This window comes from Rissa tridactyla, chromosome 1 (assembly GCF_028500815.1).
Source record: "Rissa tridactyla isolate bRisTri1 chromosome 1, bRisTri1.patW.cur.20221130, whole genome shotgun sequence".
Taxonomy (NCBI): domain Eukaryota; kingdom Metazoa; phylum Chordata; class Aves; order Charadriiformes; family Laridae; genus Rissa; species Rissa tridactyla.
In genome coordinates this window covers 40,232,975-40,250,757 of record NC_071466.1, presented here as the reverse complement: position 1 = coordinate 40,250,757, position 17,783 = coordinate 40,232,975, and the positions used below count along the sequence as shown (strand labels likewise).

The following is a 17,783-nucleotide window of genomic DNA, read 5'->3' as shown; positions in this document are numbered from 1 at the left end:
TTTAGTGTGTAACTGCGTTCTGAAAAGAAGAGGTGCATGGCACTTTACATTTAATGCAGGCCACAGCAGAGCACTGAAAATTTACTGGTGTACATAGCTAGCACTAAAAATGATGAAAAGGTAATCCTATAATAGCTTAGTTAAAAAATTATCAAATCTGACACTTTATTTTTGCTTAATGTCTGAATATGCAAAATAATGATTTAAAAACTCTGGAACTCATAGTTCTGGTTTCGCTTCATCGGAAGCTTTGGAGTACTTATTTATAATTCAAAATAAACAATGTTGTATGGATATTAACCAGAAGACAAGAATTTATAAACCAAGTGAATTAATGCATATGTGGATAAGAATAAGAAAAATGCACAGCTAAGTCACCCAAGCAGCCTTGTTTTGCTTGGTATAGTGGTAGTGTGAGAAAGAATAAATGTTGAAACTATCCTAGAAATACAAATAGTAACATACTTAAAGCTTTGTAAAACCAGGTGGTTTATATATTTTGAGGTTTTCCTACATTAATGTGTGTATTCTTAAGCTGTATTTCTTGCTGAATTTATAATCCCCATTTGGGGCAAATTAGTATGCTTTTAATGTATTTATTCTGAATTTGCTTACTCTTCTGAATAAAATGTACTAAATATGGAATGTCAAGTGTTTATTTGGCTTGATAAATTAAGATTAGGAGATGAGATTTTAAAGCTTTTTTCTTTGTTTTGAAGATCCAGCTTTGCTTTTGCTAAGACTTCGGTTTTAATGGAACTTTATATTACCTTTTTTTTTTTCCACAGCAAGCAGTAAAGGAGAACATGAGAAGAAGGGAAGCAGAAGAAAAACAGAGGCGTGCTAAAATAGCCAAGGAGAAAGCAGAAAAAGAAAAACAAGAGAGGCAACAAAAGAAAAAGTGCTTGTTAGAAATGAAGACAGGTAAGTAGCATAGAAAATGCATTTTATCTTATGTTTTACCAGAAATAAAGCTGTTATTTTTTCATTATCTGAATGTGCTAATCAGAAAAGACAGAATAAATGAATGACTTTCACCAATTAAAGTTTACAGCAAAGAGGTTCTTAAATTTTGAATTACCTTAATAGGTAATAGTTACCTTAATAGGTAATAATTACCTTGATAGGTAATTTGGCTTCTCTAATTACCTGTTTTCCTCAAGCTACTTTAGAACTCGTCATGCTCCTTTGTATTTTTCTATTGGAACATATTGAACCTTGTGTGACCAAGTGAAAGTTCAGTTATGCTCAGAACCCCTTATGTTACCTGAGAACAGACATTTTCCAAATCACAAAACCATTTTCTTTTATCTAAGGTTACATATTAATTTTTGTTCTTTTATGAGAATAAGCCCTTCTTTAAGTATGTCAATTGTTATTTCAATAGGTCCCCATTGAAACACCTTAAATGAAACCTCAGCCATGCATTTTTAAAGTTACTCATTTATGCTCATTGTCTTTTGTACCAAAAGAGTCGGTAGACACTGTGAGTTCTCTGTTAGTAAAAAAGATGTCTGATGATCCTCCATACTGCTATATTTTATCCCAGACTGAGCTTCTGGAATCCTTCAGAATGATACATGACTTACTGTGTAAATTATAGTGAGCTACTCTCATTTTTTTTCTGCGCAGATCTTGTTAAACAGTTCCCCACTCAAAACCTGGTCGGCACCTTTGGCATAAATGATTATCTGTCTCTTCCACGTTTCACTAATAGCCAGAGTAGGTGTGTTTAGTTTCAGAGATTCTTCAAACCAAAAGTCTTTGATTTATTTTCATAAGAGCATTCGTGTCTTGAGGTGTGAGACTGAAGCTTTCTCTTAAGATGGGAAACCAGGCGGCTGCCCTTTGAACACAGAATTTCTAATTCTTTAGAAGCAAATTCAAGACATGATCAGAAAACTACCAGTGACAATCTTTAAAGACAGAGGAGGCTGAAGAAGACTAGGAAAGGGTAAAACTGGTGTCTCTATTCACGCACGATAGGAAGTGTTTCAAAAGAGGTTAGATATTCTTCTCTCAGACATGTTGTATGTATGACGGATAGTGCTTTGGATGGAAAATTGATAGTCTTTCAGGGAAAATTAAAGCTCCTCTCAAGCCCTATTCTTCATAATGTCATGTTCAAGCTTTCTGGAATACAGGTGCCAATGTTAAGGACTTCTGAGTCATATACCCACATGTGTATGTAGGCCTCTGGTAGTTAAACCTACTGCTTCAGCTAATGTAGCTGGGAGCTATGTACCTGTCATCTGCAGGTCAGCAGCTTTGTCTCTGTCATGGTTTCCGCTGGGATAGAGATAACTATTTTGCTAGCTGCTGGTATAGTGCTGTGTTTTGGAGTTGGGATGAGAAATGCTTTTGCTAGTGCACTGGTGTTTTTAGTTGCTGCTAGGCAGTCAAGGCCTTTTCTGCTTCTCACATCGCCCCACCAGTGAGCAGGCTGGGGTGCACAAGAAGTTGAGAGGGGGCACAGCCAGGACAGCTGACCCCAACTGACCAAAGGGATATTCCATATCGTGTGATGTCATGCTCAGCATAGAAAGCTGAGGGAAGGAGGAGGATGGGGGAGGACCCTCAGAGTTATGGCATTTGTCGTCCCAAGTAACTGTTACATGTGATGGAGCTCTGCCTTCCTGGAGGTGGCTGAACGCCTGCCTGCCGATGGGATGTAGTGAATTAATTTCTTGTTTTGCTTTGCTTGCGTGTGCGGCTTTTGCTTGACCTATTAAATTGTCTTTATCTCAACCCATGAGGTTTTTTTTCCTCACTTCTACTCATCTGATTCTCTCCTTCATCTGAACTGGGGGGAATAAGCAAGCAACTGCATGGTTCTAGTTGCCAGCTGGGGTTAAACCTTGCCAGTCTCTTAGTAGCTTTTTTATTTTATTTATTGAAATATGTAAGTGTACATAAAGAGGTTTCTTGCTCTTGTTAGCAGCCACTTAAGGTTCCAAGTGGAATGACTGATCTAAACAACAGCAGGTAGGAAAAGATAATGTTAGGATCACCTGAAACTATAAATGTCTCAAGTTTGATATTCACTAAATTGGACACTGATGATTTGTGTTTTGTTCTTCTTAGCTCCTTGTGAGGTTTCTTGTGCTTGTTTGCAACATCATTTTAAAGTCTATTAGAAAACCCAAATTCTGGCAGTGGAAAGCACCTCTGATAGATTTGTTTGTCAGGAAGGACAGCAACAACAATACGAAAAATCGGCGGTTTTTATTTTATTTTAGTTTAGCAGTCTTATCAAAACTTTTTACTAATTGAAGAGGCATAACGTTGCTCTGATTCTGATGGAAGAGTAACATACACATTCAAAAATATTTTTTTTCCCCTCTTTTTTTTTTTTTTCCTTAGCCATTACTAGTTCATTGAAAGGCTGACTTCTCATTAAGAATCTGTAAATCAGTCACAAAATGTTTACATCTGACCTGCTGACAAATTTCTAACCAGGTCCTCCCTCTGTCAGAATACCAAAACACTCTTCCCTGGAGTGGAGTAACTGATTTTTGCTCCATATCATTTCTTTATATGATCAGATGTTGGGTTTGTAGGAACATTAGTTCAATTATTGCTTGAATGAAGTAGCTAAAAACTCATTCGTGTCACCATACTAGAAAATATTTTCTGGGATTCAAACAGGTGCATACTTGAAGAACAGAAAAGTATACAGTATTTGTACTAACTGGTTCTTTGAGATTTTTTTTCTTGTCAGTGAAGAGATAATAGTGTACTCTGCATCTCCACTCTACATTTTTCAGTGACACTCCTTTTTAACCGAAAATGACCGGAGGGATGCCTGTCTATCGCTGTGCTGTGTGCTACTTACAGTTTCTAAACTGTTTCTCTTAAGCTTAAAAAAAAACAACCAAAAAAAAGCCCAACCAAAAAACTCCAAAACAAGCAACCCGACTTTACTGGACTGACAATCGTTAATGGCACTGGTTGTGCTAATAACTTATTCTTATGCATTATTTGTCATTAACACTACAAATTAGTTCTTACTATCAATCCCTTCCGCAACATATTCAAAGCAGTCAGTCCTTAATATGTGTCCTAAATTTGATGTGAATCTTACCATTTTATAAGATGGTTTAGTTTCTACGCAGTTCCTGACCCTCTTGCCTATCCCTAGATTACACGATGCAAAGTCCTTCAAGGGGTGTTAATTCCCCAGGTCACAGCAGTGCTTTCAGATGGATTTTTTTTTTCCTTTGCTCAACTGCTGCTTCTATTCTTAATGTAAAACCAGGTTTTTTGTGCTGTTTTTCGGTGACCATTAATTGGCCATTAGTGACTTGTTTACGGTTCTGGAGCTTCTGCTTTCAGCCTGTGTCCATAATGTTCAAGACCTGAGCTGCTATCCAATGCTTAAACAGGATTTATATTATCATTCTAAGCTTGTTTTATTAACCACTGGTCTCATTTACAACACAGACATTTAACCTGTCCTAGTTTCTCCTTTGTTCTTGAAGTCCTTTTCTTTGTATTTCTTCGGCTTTCATCTGCTTTTGGAAGTTATTTGAAGACTAGGGGGTTGTTGCCTACAGTGCCACTTTCTGCTGCATAAGGTGGATTCATTTCTTCTTGTAAAAGTGACCTACATAATGCTGCAAAATTTTTAGTGTTTCAGGGGGTATTGCTGACTTTTTTTGCAGTCACAAAACCCTAAGATCTTAAAGAAATATGTACAAGACCATAGCTTTTATGAATATCTACCAAATAAGTGAGTCGAGCCAGTAAATTCTGTACAGCACACTAGGACTATATCATACTGGGTTTGCCTAGCACTATACAGATGTATTAAAACAAAAGGAAAATGATGCCGAATTAAAGGTAACTCCTGATTTTTTTAACTTAAACTACTTTGGCGGGGAGAAGGAAATCTTTCTGGGTGAATACAATAATTTCATCACTAGTAACTGATATTTACTGCAAACGTGAGATCTGAGGTGGTCCTACAGTATACCAGCCTTCTCACAAACTGTAATAGCCTTCCTTAGCCTATGTTGTACCTTTGATGTATAGACAGTTTAACCATCTAGATCACAGCTTACTCTCTGTCATCCATACCTCTGCATCAGACTGCCTTTGAAATACTGTTACACCAAGTTCAGTGTTGATACGGTCATTTTCTAAAATTAGATAAATATGTACAGTGTTTTATAAATCTTTATAAAGTTTTCAGTTTGATATTTTTATATATTTCAGATATAAATAATTGTATCAATATTTTGTAGGTTGTAAAATATGTGTAGTGTTTTATGAATATGTAGTACAGCAACTTTTTAGAAAAAGTTAGCATTTTATGTAGGCTTTATAGTGAAAATTTGAAACTCTGCTAAAAAACCCATAGATTTTTGTTATTTACATGGAGTCATTTGACTTACTCTCTTGCAAGTATTTTTTTGAGATTTGGACCTGAAGCCAATGTCAGATTTAGATCTCTCTAAATTGTAATTTGCTAAAATTCTCAATCTCTACTTTACATCTTAGTGACACTTTTGTGTCCTAATGATCACAGCTCAAATGGTTCACACATACAAAATGATGAGAGTCTTAAGTTTACATAATAAAAATATCAGCTCCATATTTTGCTTTCAGCTCCATCCTAACTTGAAAAGTATGTGGAATTAATTAAAAATTTTGCATGTCTAAGCACTGACTGATCTTTGGTATTTTGAAATTTATGATAATAAAATCTGTCCTCTAAATACTCTCTGGGATACAAAATGATATTCATCGTGAGATGCTTTGTCAATAAGATTGCTTTGCTTGTTTCTATGAAGCCAGTTCAAACTATCACATACTATCGTTCCTAAGGTAAATAACCAGTGGAAGGGGATCTTTATGTAAATGCCACTTGTCTGCATACTATTAACATTCAGATACATACTTTCTCATGCTGTTCAGATTCTCAGTAGAAAACACACCAATCAATTATTTTGATCTTATCACAGTGTAAAGAATTCTATAACCGTGATAACACCGGCTAAATTTATTGTAATATAATTGAGAACTCCATCATTGTGGCATCTTCATTGTGTCTTACTTTGAATACTATTTAAGTAACAAGCCACTTTCATCAGTGGTTGTTTACAAAGGCTGCCCTTTCTTACGCAGAAGCAGTGAAGTGATGCCTAAATGGTGTCTTAAACATCTGATTTCCAATTGAGAACATTAGTTTGTTTTCAATTGTGTTACTCAGTTTCACTTTCATCATAACTAACTAGTTTTAAATCCATGTTCCAGTTCATTTAGACAGTTATGACCTTATTTACAGTCAATTTTGCAGCATTTATTTTTTCAGAGGTTTTATATTGTTTATCTGGTTTTGGAAGAAAACATGCACGTCTCACAAACTTGCTAAGAGTGTTTTAGGTTTTGGTTCTTCAAACATTTACTACTTTATTACTCTTTGTTAAGTTTTGCAATATGAATATTTTCTTTAGCTCTGTAGTGTTCCGCAAAACAAAAGGACACTATGGATCCCAGCACTAACAGTTTTAAACAATGAAAGTAGTAAATGTAATTAGGCAGTTAAAATACAGATTCCAACAGATAAAATGCTTGCCTTAGAAATAAATTAAAAAATCCCCAAACTACTTATATTAGTAGGTACTGTCAAAGACCCTGTTTTCCCTGCCTAGCTCAAGTTCATAAGGCCTCCATTTTATTAATTTCTTCTCACTGGGAGAGGAGAATCTTAATAGTATTCCTTTCCTCTGAGGGCATTAAAGGACTGCACATGTCGGAGATTATAAAAATCTGCTTATGTTCCATTACAACAGAGGTGAACATCAGTAGTTTCTAACATATGTTGATAATTTGTTGTTTCAAAATATCTGCTGGGCTACTTTCCTGAAAAACACAGGCTTTCGACAATATTTCTAGATTTTGGGCATTTAGGTATATGTTTTGTGCAACTAAATTTACTGTGAAGGGGTCGAAAGATCTGATAATACTATACATGAAAAAATCCTGAGGGTATAATATTACTATCCAGCAACTGTTTTGTGTAAGGGCTCTCTTCTCTAGGGAGTTTGCCCTTTTGGAATTTCAAGTGCTCTGTTCAGCTTGGTTCTTCCCTGGTGCTTATTATTCTTTCCAGTTGTCCCATGACTGCCTTCGCTTATGCTCAAACTGGACCCTCTTCACCAAGAGGATTCCTGAGGTCACTTTTTGTTATTTAACTTTATTCTTAAGGCTCACTTTTATTATGAGGTCAGTGGGGAATAAATCTGTTCTGTAACTGTGAGGAGCGTAACTTCTTGCTCTTACAGTAAATAACAATGAGCTGAAAGAACTGTGGGACCTTATAGAGTTGCCTACTCAGTACATGCTCATGTTAATACTTAGTGGGCAGTTGACAGTACACTCATAACAAGCTTGGAGAGTAGATTTAATTTTGCTTTATGCCTGTTAAAAAAAAAAAAAAATAGAGGTCCTATATACGAGGAATGAGTTGTGACAGACATTGACCACAAATCCACTGGAAAGATGTCACCTGATATGTCACTAAGTATGGAGGTTATTTTTCAGATGCAATTGTATTGTTTTGACAGTAAAGTATAAATCTGGGTAAAGTACTCAGAACAGATGTTTTCCTCGAGAATAATTGTCACATTTGTACTTGAACATGATACAAAAGATGATAAAATACAGGTATGCTCAATTTAAAAAAAAAATCTAGCCTGAAAAACAACGTGTGATACATCTGCAGAAGCCACAGCAAAAGCTGAGACAGAGCAAAACCTCATCAAGTCTCACATCTTCAGGGATTTAGGTGCTTTTAGTGCAAAAAAAGTAGAACTGATCTGAATGTATATTAATTAAAACCCAACAGCTAATAGTCACAAGTCATGTTCTAACAAGATCTCAAAGGTGCTAAATCTTCTGAAGCATGGAGGTGTAGTTCATGCACTTGTTGGCAACCCTGGGCTCAGAATGCAGCAGCTGCTATTCGTTTGTACTAAGCAGTAGCTCCAAAAGAACAAGAGGTTTAGTAGAAACAATTATTTTTCTTTCTGAAAATTTTACTTAGAAGTGGAACCTTTGGAGATAGTAGCTGAAAGACATTTGTGAAACTGAAGTTTACACAAAGCCCCTAAAAAAATAAATAGCAGCTGTATTTGGGAGAGATGGAAATAGTCTAAGAGAACTGTTGAAAAAATTAAGGGTCATTAATGTCTGTAGATAAATATTCTCATAAGACTTGTCATTTATGTTATAGCGGTAAAATTTCTAAACAAATGTGAAGAGAATGCTGCAAACATTCACAAAAATGTGAAGAGAATGCAAAAATGGCATTACCATGAAAAATAATTTAATCTGTGGAGCCATCTTTGGGATTAAGAGCTCTAACATTTATGCAGATAGTAGGTTTTGATTTGAGTAAGCATTTCCTACTCCAAATACTACCTCGCATCTCCTCCATAAGGAGTAGACATCAGAGTCCTCTTTAAACTCTCACTCCGGCTATGTGTAAATGCTTTTATTCTTTCTGTTTTTTCTGAATCATCAAAAGTTTCTTCTCTCAAATTGCAGAGGAGGGGGGGAATAAATATCCTTCCCAAAGCATCGGAGGGTATGCTTTATTTTTACTTTCCTTAGTCCAAAGCTGTAAAAGAGCCAAGAACCTCCTCTGTCATTGTTGGAAAGCTAGCAGAAGAGAAGGTCATGTCTCTGACTCTTCCTTCAAACTGAGTCTGCTGCTGCTTCTATTTCTCTGCTGTTCACTATGACGCTTATCTTCACTTGACAATACCTCAGTGGTTGTACAGAAGTACAGTTTTGTTACTGCATACCAAAATATTCTTGCTCTGAAGCTTGCTGACAGAAGTTACTTGATTCCTCTGGCGGCTTTTATCCATTGAAAGCTATTAAATGCAAATACAAAGTCTTTGAATCACAAACTGCTGGAGACCAAGAGACCATTCTAGAAATGTCAGTACATATTTATCCTGTCCTTTGTATAGAAGTTTGCTGTTGGCTACAAATGCACAGAGGATGAAGGGGTAGGTGGACCATTGATCTGATCCTCCTGGGTATTCTTCTGCATTTATAGCCACACAAACAAAAAGGGTCTTGCCCACCCAAAGCTGTCTGGTAGCGTTCCTTTGACTAAGCTCAGTCATATAATCCAGTCGGAACTCTCTCACTCGAAGAGTGAGAAATTATATAACATTTAAATTCCCTTCAGCCCCAAATCTCTGTAGCACAGCTTTCAGTATGAGTGATCGTTGTGTATATTTTCTGATTTATCGGTTGTTTATAGATTTGAATGGAAATAGTAATGGCTTTCCTTGTGCTCAATGAACTCCTTCGGAGGTACATGGTAACCAAGAGACAAGATGTTCATACACACCCACATGCCTGTATTATATTCAGGTACATATATTCTTATAAGAAGCTACATTCAGTTAAGAATGCTACTAGAGTGGTTCTAACTGCTTTCTAATTGAAATTGTGATTAATATGTCTCAATAATAGATGATTATTTTTTCCCCCCTCTGTGAAACAACACTAATGGAAATACTAGGGTTTTGTTAGTCTGAAAAGCAGATTGGTTGCATTCTTGTCAGTGTCATTGGAGTTGGAGCTGTGATGTGTAAAGAAAACAGAAAAATCATTAACAGGAGAACTTGTTGACTGACTGCTTCATATGTAGCTGACAATTCTCACTATTAGCTGTCCTATCAAATCTTAATTTTAGCTGTCCTATCAAATCTTAATTTTAGATAGCAGTGTGTAAGGTTCATCTGTTTTAGTTATGAGTGATTAAATATAAATTACTAAAACTTAGTATTCTGCTTAATTTAGCAGTTTTATTTTTCCACTAAAAGCAGAGTATCCCTAGTTAATAGAAAAAGGTTTATAAGAAGATTGTATCTTTAAACTGGCTTTTTAAAAATATTATTAGGTAATGCAATATGTGATATGTTACCAGAATATCCTGTATTGTTGAGCTGGTGAGTGAATGTGTACACAGATAAATAATTTCATTTTCAGACTGTTCAGGCTGTTTCATGTTTCAGACTGTTACTGTTTCTGTGCACTTAGTGGAAAGGTAACCTCTTTTTTATTGTAGTTATGTTTAGAGTTTCCATTGGAGATGGACAACCTATTCTACTGTTTGATCACTCTTAAAACAAAACACACAAAAAACCATCTTACGTTTGAATGCAATTCGCTGGAATTCAGTTTGTGCTCATTGTCTCCTATTCTGTCTCTGGGCTCCTCTGAGATGAGTCCGTAAAGATCAGTCATCTTTACACCCCATGCCATTTATATACATTGATAAGATATCCCTGAGCCTTCTCTTCTCTAGGCTGAACGATCCCAGCGCTCTCCGCATGTCCTTGTGAGAGACATGGTCCAGTCCCTTCGTCATCTTCATGGCCCTTGACTGAGTTTGCTTGGGTATCGTCCTGGTTTGAGTCTGTTTGTGTCTCCCTTGTGCCAGGGAGCCCAGACCTGGACCCAGCACTGCAGACGTGTCTCACCAGTGCTGAGTAGAGGGGAAGGATGACCTCTCTTGACCTGCTGGCAGTGCTTTTATTTCGTTGTCTTTGTCATAAAGGCACAATGCTGACTTATGGTCGTTATGGTCACCAGAATTCCTTTTTTTTTTTTAAAAAAAACCCAAAAACCCAAAAACCAAAAAATACCATAAAACTGTTCTCCAGCCAGTTGGCTCCCACCTGTGCTGATGTATGGGGTTATGCCTCACCACATGCAGGTCTTTTCTTAGATTTCATTAAGATTCTTGTCTGCCCATTTCTCCAACTTGTCAAGGTCTGAATGGCAGCAGAACCATTGTTCAGGGTGCACTCTGTCCCATCATCCAGGTCACGAAGGAAGATGTTACAAATATTGGCCCCAGTACCAAGTTCTGGGGTACACCACTTCAAAGGCTTGGCATTCTGTTTATTCTTCTATAAGTCTAATTTACCTCAAGAAAACTTTTGGGGGATCTTTCTCAAAAAAGCTTGCTCTGGCAAACTCTTTACTGGGTCTGGAATCAATATAAATGATCCTGGATAATTTCTGCGGAAAGTGAGTTTACAGTGGCCTTTCCTGTTGTCACAGACAGAAGGGGATTTATAGACTCACGATGAACATCAGAAATTTGTACATTTTTATTACAAAGTTCAATACTAAGATGATTTCACTGTCAATCCCATTACTTAAATGGGAAATTATGGTCCAGTTGAGATGCAGAAATAGGTACCTGAAGTATTTTTGTATCTCTGTAGTACCGATCGACCTTTAAAACCACAGTTTACCTTTTGTTTTTTATGGTATGAGTTATCTTAGGGAGCTAAATTGTTGTAGTTGCTAACCTTAATTTCAACAACTGATTTGAAAGGGACACCTGTCTTTCAGAGTTCGCGAAAGATGGATGCTTGGTTTGTGTTTCACTTGTTTGGGCTCTTTGTAACTTGGGGCACGCTTTCATACATGTGCTCAGAGCAAAATCTATCTACTTCTGTACCATAAAAGCACTTTATGACAACTCAGTGATGGAAGAATTTCAGCAAGAGCAAACAAGATGACATGAAACCCACTCTCCTCAGCTAGAAGATTTATTGAATATGGGTGCATCAGTCATTAGGGGAAGTCATACCTTTTTTTAGTACACTTGCCTAGGGCTCTGAAGCGCTAGCAAAGGCTTACTACTTTGTGTTGGGCATCAGTAAGAAATGTAGCTCTTCTGAGTCTGGATGAGACTATTCGTGTGATTCCTGTGAGGTATATACATGTGTTTTGCTTTCGGGAAGGGCTGGTATGTCTCTTTTGCCTGAAATCACCGCTGAGGAAAGACAAGTGAATAGTGATATTTCTGGCCAAAGTTGGATTTAACACTTTTTAGATCTAAATGGAACTGTCCTTTCAGCCAGTCCATCCGAGGCACGCTTGGCAACTATTTCTGTTTTGCATCTGTACATTGGAAATTTTCTTTTCGTCACTAATGTAACAAGATTACATGGGAGGTGTCCCTGCCTATGGCAGGGGGGTTGGAACAAGATGATCTTCAAGGTCCCTTCCAACCCAAACCATTCTGTGATTCTATAAGGTTCTTGCAAGAGTTGATGAGGGTCAAAGGAACCCCTGTGTTCTCTACAAGTCACAGCTCTAGTTCTTGCACCATTCCTGAAACTCAAACTGATAGCCATGTATTCCTTCACTCACTAATGAAGATTATCTGATTGGTGCTATGGCTTTTACCAGAAAAAGTTCAAAGCCTCATAGCAACTTCAAGTTAAAGTCTGTATGTGCTGTGCATTTTTTGGACAAAGATACCCTTAACATCCACTCACAATTTCTTTGTAAGATTGTATCTGAATTTCATTGGAGTGAGGAGTCTGGGTTTAGGCAGTCACATTGTTACTTCCCCTCTCTGGACATTAGGATTGCTTTGTATTTTTACATTGAGAATATAAGAGCCTTCAGAAAGTCTCCTGACCTGTTCGTATATCAGGCTGAGAGGTCTAGAAGTTGTTCTGTGTCAGTATTATGAATACTGCACATAATCTTACTGCCCGAGACTCTGAGACTGAAAAGACAGAACGACTTCCAAAACATTGGAGCTCACTCTTGCATTGATGGCTTAAATTATCTTCCTCTCTGTGCTCTGCTGTTCTGCTCACTGGAGCAGAAGTCATTCAACACTATACTATTGCTAAAGCTTTCCTCTTTTGATGTTGTTTGGAGAATGGTCCTTCAGTTTTTACTCAGATGGAGACCTTCAGTCAGTCAAGCATCTTTGGAGGCTGTACTGTTCACAATCAGTCATTATACAAACAGACATACAGGACTTTTTATTTATTTATTACATTTATTTATTAAATTAAAAGATGTATCTTGAAAGTAAAGATACAACATTAACAAAATTAAAAGATGCATTTTTTTTTCTTCTTCGCCTTGTGTGAATAGTCTGGAAAAATCTCTGCTGTCATTGTCCTAAGCGTGGTATTCACTTGCCCCAGAAATTTTTGTACATTAAGGCACAAGACATGGTGTAGCTAAATGTGGAAGAAGGCTGTGAAGGGATTACATTTCACTTGATCAAAAACTGGGTACGGTATATCTGACCTGAATTATACACTGAGCTGAAGGGAAAAAAGCAATTTGTATCCTAGTCAAACAAGAATAAAAGAACTGTTCATTCTGGTAATTACTGAATTGTGAGATCAGGACTTAATTATTCAGACAAGAAAAACAAATCCAATAGCTTCAGCACTCCAAGGGTTTTTTTTTAATTGTATAAAAGCTTGAGTGCTGCCATGGAGTTACTTCGAAGATGATATAAAGATAATTAAAGTCTTCGCTAATTCAGATAACTTGATAAGTAGCCCTTGAGTTTTTGCACCCTTTTCTTTCTGTTACAGCTATGAAATATTAAGGTCTGTTTTTAATTTATACATTTGTTCAAAGGGTGCAGTTTTAATTTCAGATGAGGCTTAGTATTCAGCGGTTGGCTCTAGGAGCTGATCCTTTCTGTTACTTGCCGTGTAACAAAAAGCTGTATGTAATTGCAATGTCACAAATAGATCCCAGTGGAAAATGACAGTCAAAGTCCCTGTAGATAAATCTCTTAAGTGTACAGACTGATTAGGCAACATCAACAGAAACCATGCTAAAGAATTCTTGGTTTGTTTTTTCTGAAGCTCCTTAGTCTTGCCTTCATAAAAACAAAACAAAACAACATCAAAAAAAACCAAACAAACAAAAAAAAACCAACCAAAAACAAAACCAGATTTTTTTGAAAAGAGTAGCTGAAGCTTTGATTCCTTGAAAGAGGAAATGGACATTTTTATTTTTTTTTTTCTGGTAAAGTGAACTTCTGGAGTCCTGGTGTTGAGTGTGGTGTTTTAGTTTATATTGGACTGATGCAGGGGAACTGTAAAAATGAATCATTTTTCATCAAAAGTAGTCTTGTTGTACCACTCATTTTAATACCATATTGCTAATGATATTTGTGATTCTGTCATGTCAGTGGACTACTGCTCTTGGAATTATGGTATATATCATGTGTTCTTTAATAAGTACATAAAATTCAGGAGTCATTACTAACTGCAGTATCTGTTTCTATCATCATAAGACATATTAAAGTTGTACTGTGAAGCTTATGATACTCAGGGCACGAAAGAAGAAGGGTTTCTAATATTCTTAACATTTTTAAAGACGTAATTAATGAAATTAGGTAGTTTATATCTGACTTGGCACTGAAATGTCAAGGGCAAAACTTACCAGCTATTTTGGCAAGTTTACTTCTGCTTTAGATGGTATTTAAAAGAGAGTTGTATGAGTTTTAAATACTTTTTAATATCATACCTAATTAAATTTCCTATTCTGCTGTTGAAGGAAAAGAGATCATTTAGATCATAAAAAGGTATATTTCTCCAAGGAATTATTGTGGGCTATGTAGCTATCTGCAAACCAACTGGAATTACTACTTCTAGGATGTCAAAAGATTGATACACTTGACTAATTAGGAAGCCAGTTGGGACTGGTGACAGCACTCTGCAGCAGCTTGTGAAAGCTGATTTAAAGGTCCCATAGGAAGCGTTAATATTGAACAATATTTGCGACTGTTATACTATCACTGTAGCAATGTTGTCTGCAGTTCTCCCTGGGCAGTTTAAAAGATTTCTAAAATACTGCGTGGTACACTTCCATTTCTTAAACCTTCCATCATAGAGACTTGGACAATATATAGATAGGGTGGATACTAATATCTGTGTAGCTTCATAGAAGGTACCACAGTCAGCTGTTGGCGTAGGCATCAAAAAACAGAATTTGGATCCTACCTTAAGGTGTAGAAGTTTGAAAAACAGGCTTTGTAGCATATTTCTGCATACATAGATTTTAACTATGAATGTTTTTGTTTGCAGTGGTTAACTTTTTTCAATACATCCTTGCACACAGGAAAGCTGCTAGAGGAGATTTTTAATTCAAGTTTCTATATACTCTTATTTATTCTTCTGTTAACTGTTTTGCATATCAATGGAAGCACTAATCTATAATCCAGTTTGTGACTACAGTGTATTTCAGATAAGTATGAAAAACAGATAGTACCCATAAATGTGCTACAGCTATGCTACAAAAAGCTGTGGTTTTGCAGTATTTCTGTGCCATTATTTAAAATCTTTTTTTATTTATTTGATGGGTCTTTTTATAGTATAGCAGATTATGCACCAATAATTTTTCTGCTGAAAACTATTAAGTTTTTGAAATAACTATGAAAGCTATAATAGTCTTGGATAGGCTTAAAAGGAAAGATTGTGATTAATGTGATTAAAAGGAAAGGGTTGTGATTAATGGAGCAGGGTCGAGTTGGAGGCCCATAACCAGTGGTGTCCCCCAGGGGTCAATACTTGGACCGGTATTGTTTAACATATTCATCAATGACCTGGACAAGGGGACAGAGTGTATCCTCAGCAAGTTCGCTGATGATACCAAACTGGGAGGGGTGGCTGACACCCCAGAGGGCCGTGCTGCCATCCAGCGTGACCTAGACAGGCTGGAGAGCTGGGCAGAGAAGAACCTAATGAGGTTCAACAAGGACAAGTGTAGGGTCCTGCACCTGGGGAGGAAGAATGTCAGGCACCAGTATAGGTTAGGGGCGGACCTGCTGGAAAGCAGCTCTGGAGAAAAGGATCTGGGGGTCTTGGTAGACAGTAAGTTATCCATGAGCCAACAATGTGCCCTTGTCGCCAAGAAGGCCAACGGAATTCTGGGCTGCATAGGGAAGAGTGTGGCCAGAAGGTCAAGGGAGGTCATTCTCCCCCTCTCCTCTGGACTGGTGAGGCCACAACTGGAGTACTGTGTCCAGTTCTGGGCTCCCCAGTTCAAGAGAGACAGGGAACTGCTGGAGAGAGTCCAGCGTAGGGCAACAAAGACGACTGAGGGACTGGAGCACCTCCCTTATGAGGAAAGGCTGAGAGAGCTGGGACTCTTTAGCCTGGAGAAGAGAAGGCTGAGGGGGAGACCTGATTAATGTTTGCAAGTATCTAAAGGGTGGGTTTAAGGAGGATGGAGCCAGATTCTTTTCAGTGGTTCCCAGTAACAGGGCGAGGGGTAATGGGCACAAGCTGGAACATAGGAAGTTCCAATCAAATATGAGAAAAAACTTCTTTACAGTGAGGGTGACAGAGCACTGGAACAGGCTGCCCAGGGAGGTTGTGGAGTCCCCTTCTCTGGAGACTTTCAAGACCTGCCTGGATGCAGTCCTGAGGAACGTGCTCTAGGCAATCCTGCTTTAGCAGGGGAGTTGGACTAGATGATCTCTAGAGGTCCCTTCCAACTCTGAAAAATTCCGTGATTCTGTGAAAATTCCGTGATTCCGTGAAAGAGATGACATGCTGAAATAGGATTTAAATTTTTCTTCTGTTATTTCTACTTCCTAAAACAAAGCTTATGAACTCTTTTCCATAAATATTTATGGTATCATTTTGGGTACCGTGATATTCAATCTTTTTTGCATTACTGTTACTCAAAATGCTTATAATAACATTGATGTACCTTTATGTAACTAATGGCTTGGCCTCAAAATTTCCTCAAGCATTACTTTGGTTTGAAACTATTCACCGAATGTTTTCATTCCAGACATTAGTATTTTAGAGAATTTAATGACATTAGATGGAGAAAGGAAAGTAAAAAACAAAACAAAAACCCACCACCACAAAACCCGAAAACCGAGGAAGCTAAATACATAATCTGAGTAGTTTTTGTAAGGTATGTTCCAAGCCATATTAATACCTTTGATAGTCCATTAGTCATAAGAAAGCAAACTTCAGCATAATAAAACATGTTATACCAAAAGCAAAGCAAGAGAAAAATCTGTTTCAATCTTCATGTTTATTCTATATCCGCCATCTATTTTACAGAAAAGAAATGCACTTAAATTTTATGAAAACTTATAAAGTATTTGCTAATTTTCCATTATTTCTTTTTGTGTATGCCTCTTTGGTGTAAGGTTGCTAAGTTAACCACTTTGGTAATACAGAGTATAGAGAAAAGAACTAAGTGTTATACTTCATTGGGTGAAAATCTGGCTAGATGGCTAAAGAGCTGTGGTGAATGGAGTTAAATCCAGTTGGTGTCTGGTCACCAGTGGTGTTCCCCAGGACTCAGTATTTGGGCCATTTCTGTTTAATATCTTTATCAATGATCTGGATGAGGGAATCGAGTACACCCTCAGTAAGTTTGCAGATGACACCAAGTTGGGTGGGAGGGTTGACCTGCCTCGGGGTAGGTTGGCTCTGCAGAGGGATCTGGACAGGCTGGATCAATGGGCCAAGGCCAATTGTATGAGGTTCAACAAGGCCAAGTGCCCGGGTCCTGCATTTTGGTCACAACAACCCCAAGCAACGCTACAGGCTTGGGGAGTAGCGGCTGGAGAGCTGCCTGGCAGAAAAGGACCTGTGGGTGTTTGCCAACATCCGACTGAATATGAGCCAGCAGTGTGCCCAGGTGGCCAAGAAGGCGAACAGCATCCTGGCCTGTATCAGAAACAGTGTGGAGAGTAGGACTAGGGAAGTGATTGCCTCCCTGTACTTGGCACTGGTGAGGCCCCACCTTGAGTACTGTGTCCAGTTTTGGGTCCCTCACCACAAGAAAGACATTGGGGTGCTGAAGCGGGTGAGAAGGGCAATGAAGCTGGTGAGGCGTCTGGAGAGCAAGTCTTACAAGGAGCAGCTGAGGGAGCTGGGATTGTTTAGCCTGGAGAAAAAGAGGTTGAGGGGAGACCTTATTGATCTCTACAACTA

General features: G+C 37.7%; 1 protein-coding gene across 1 annotated transcript in view; it reads left to right on the top strand.

Moving 5' to 3' along the window:
- Positions 1-17,783, top strand: part of DIAPH3 (diaphanous related formin 3) — a 245,282-nt gene that overhangs the window by 164,346 nt on the left and 63,153 nt on the right. Inside the window, exon 25 of the mRNA XM_054208736.1 lies at positions 789-924. Coding sequence (XP_054064711.1) covers positions 789-924 — 136 coding nt within the window. The remainder of the gene's footprint in view (positions 1-788; positions 925-17,783) is intronic.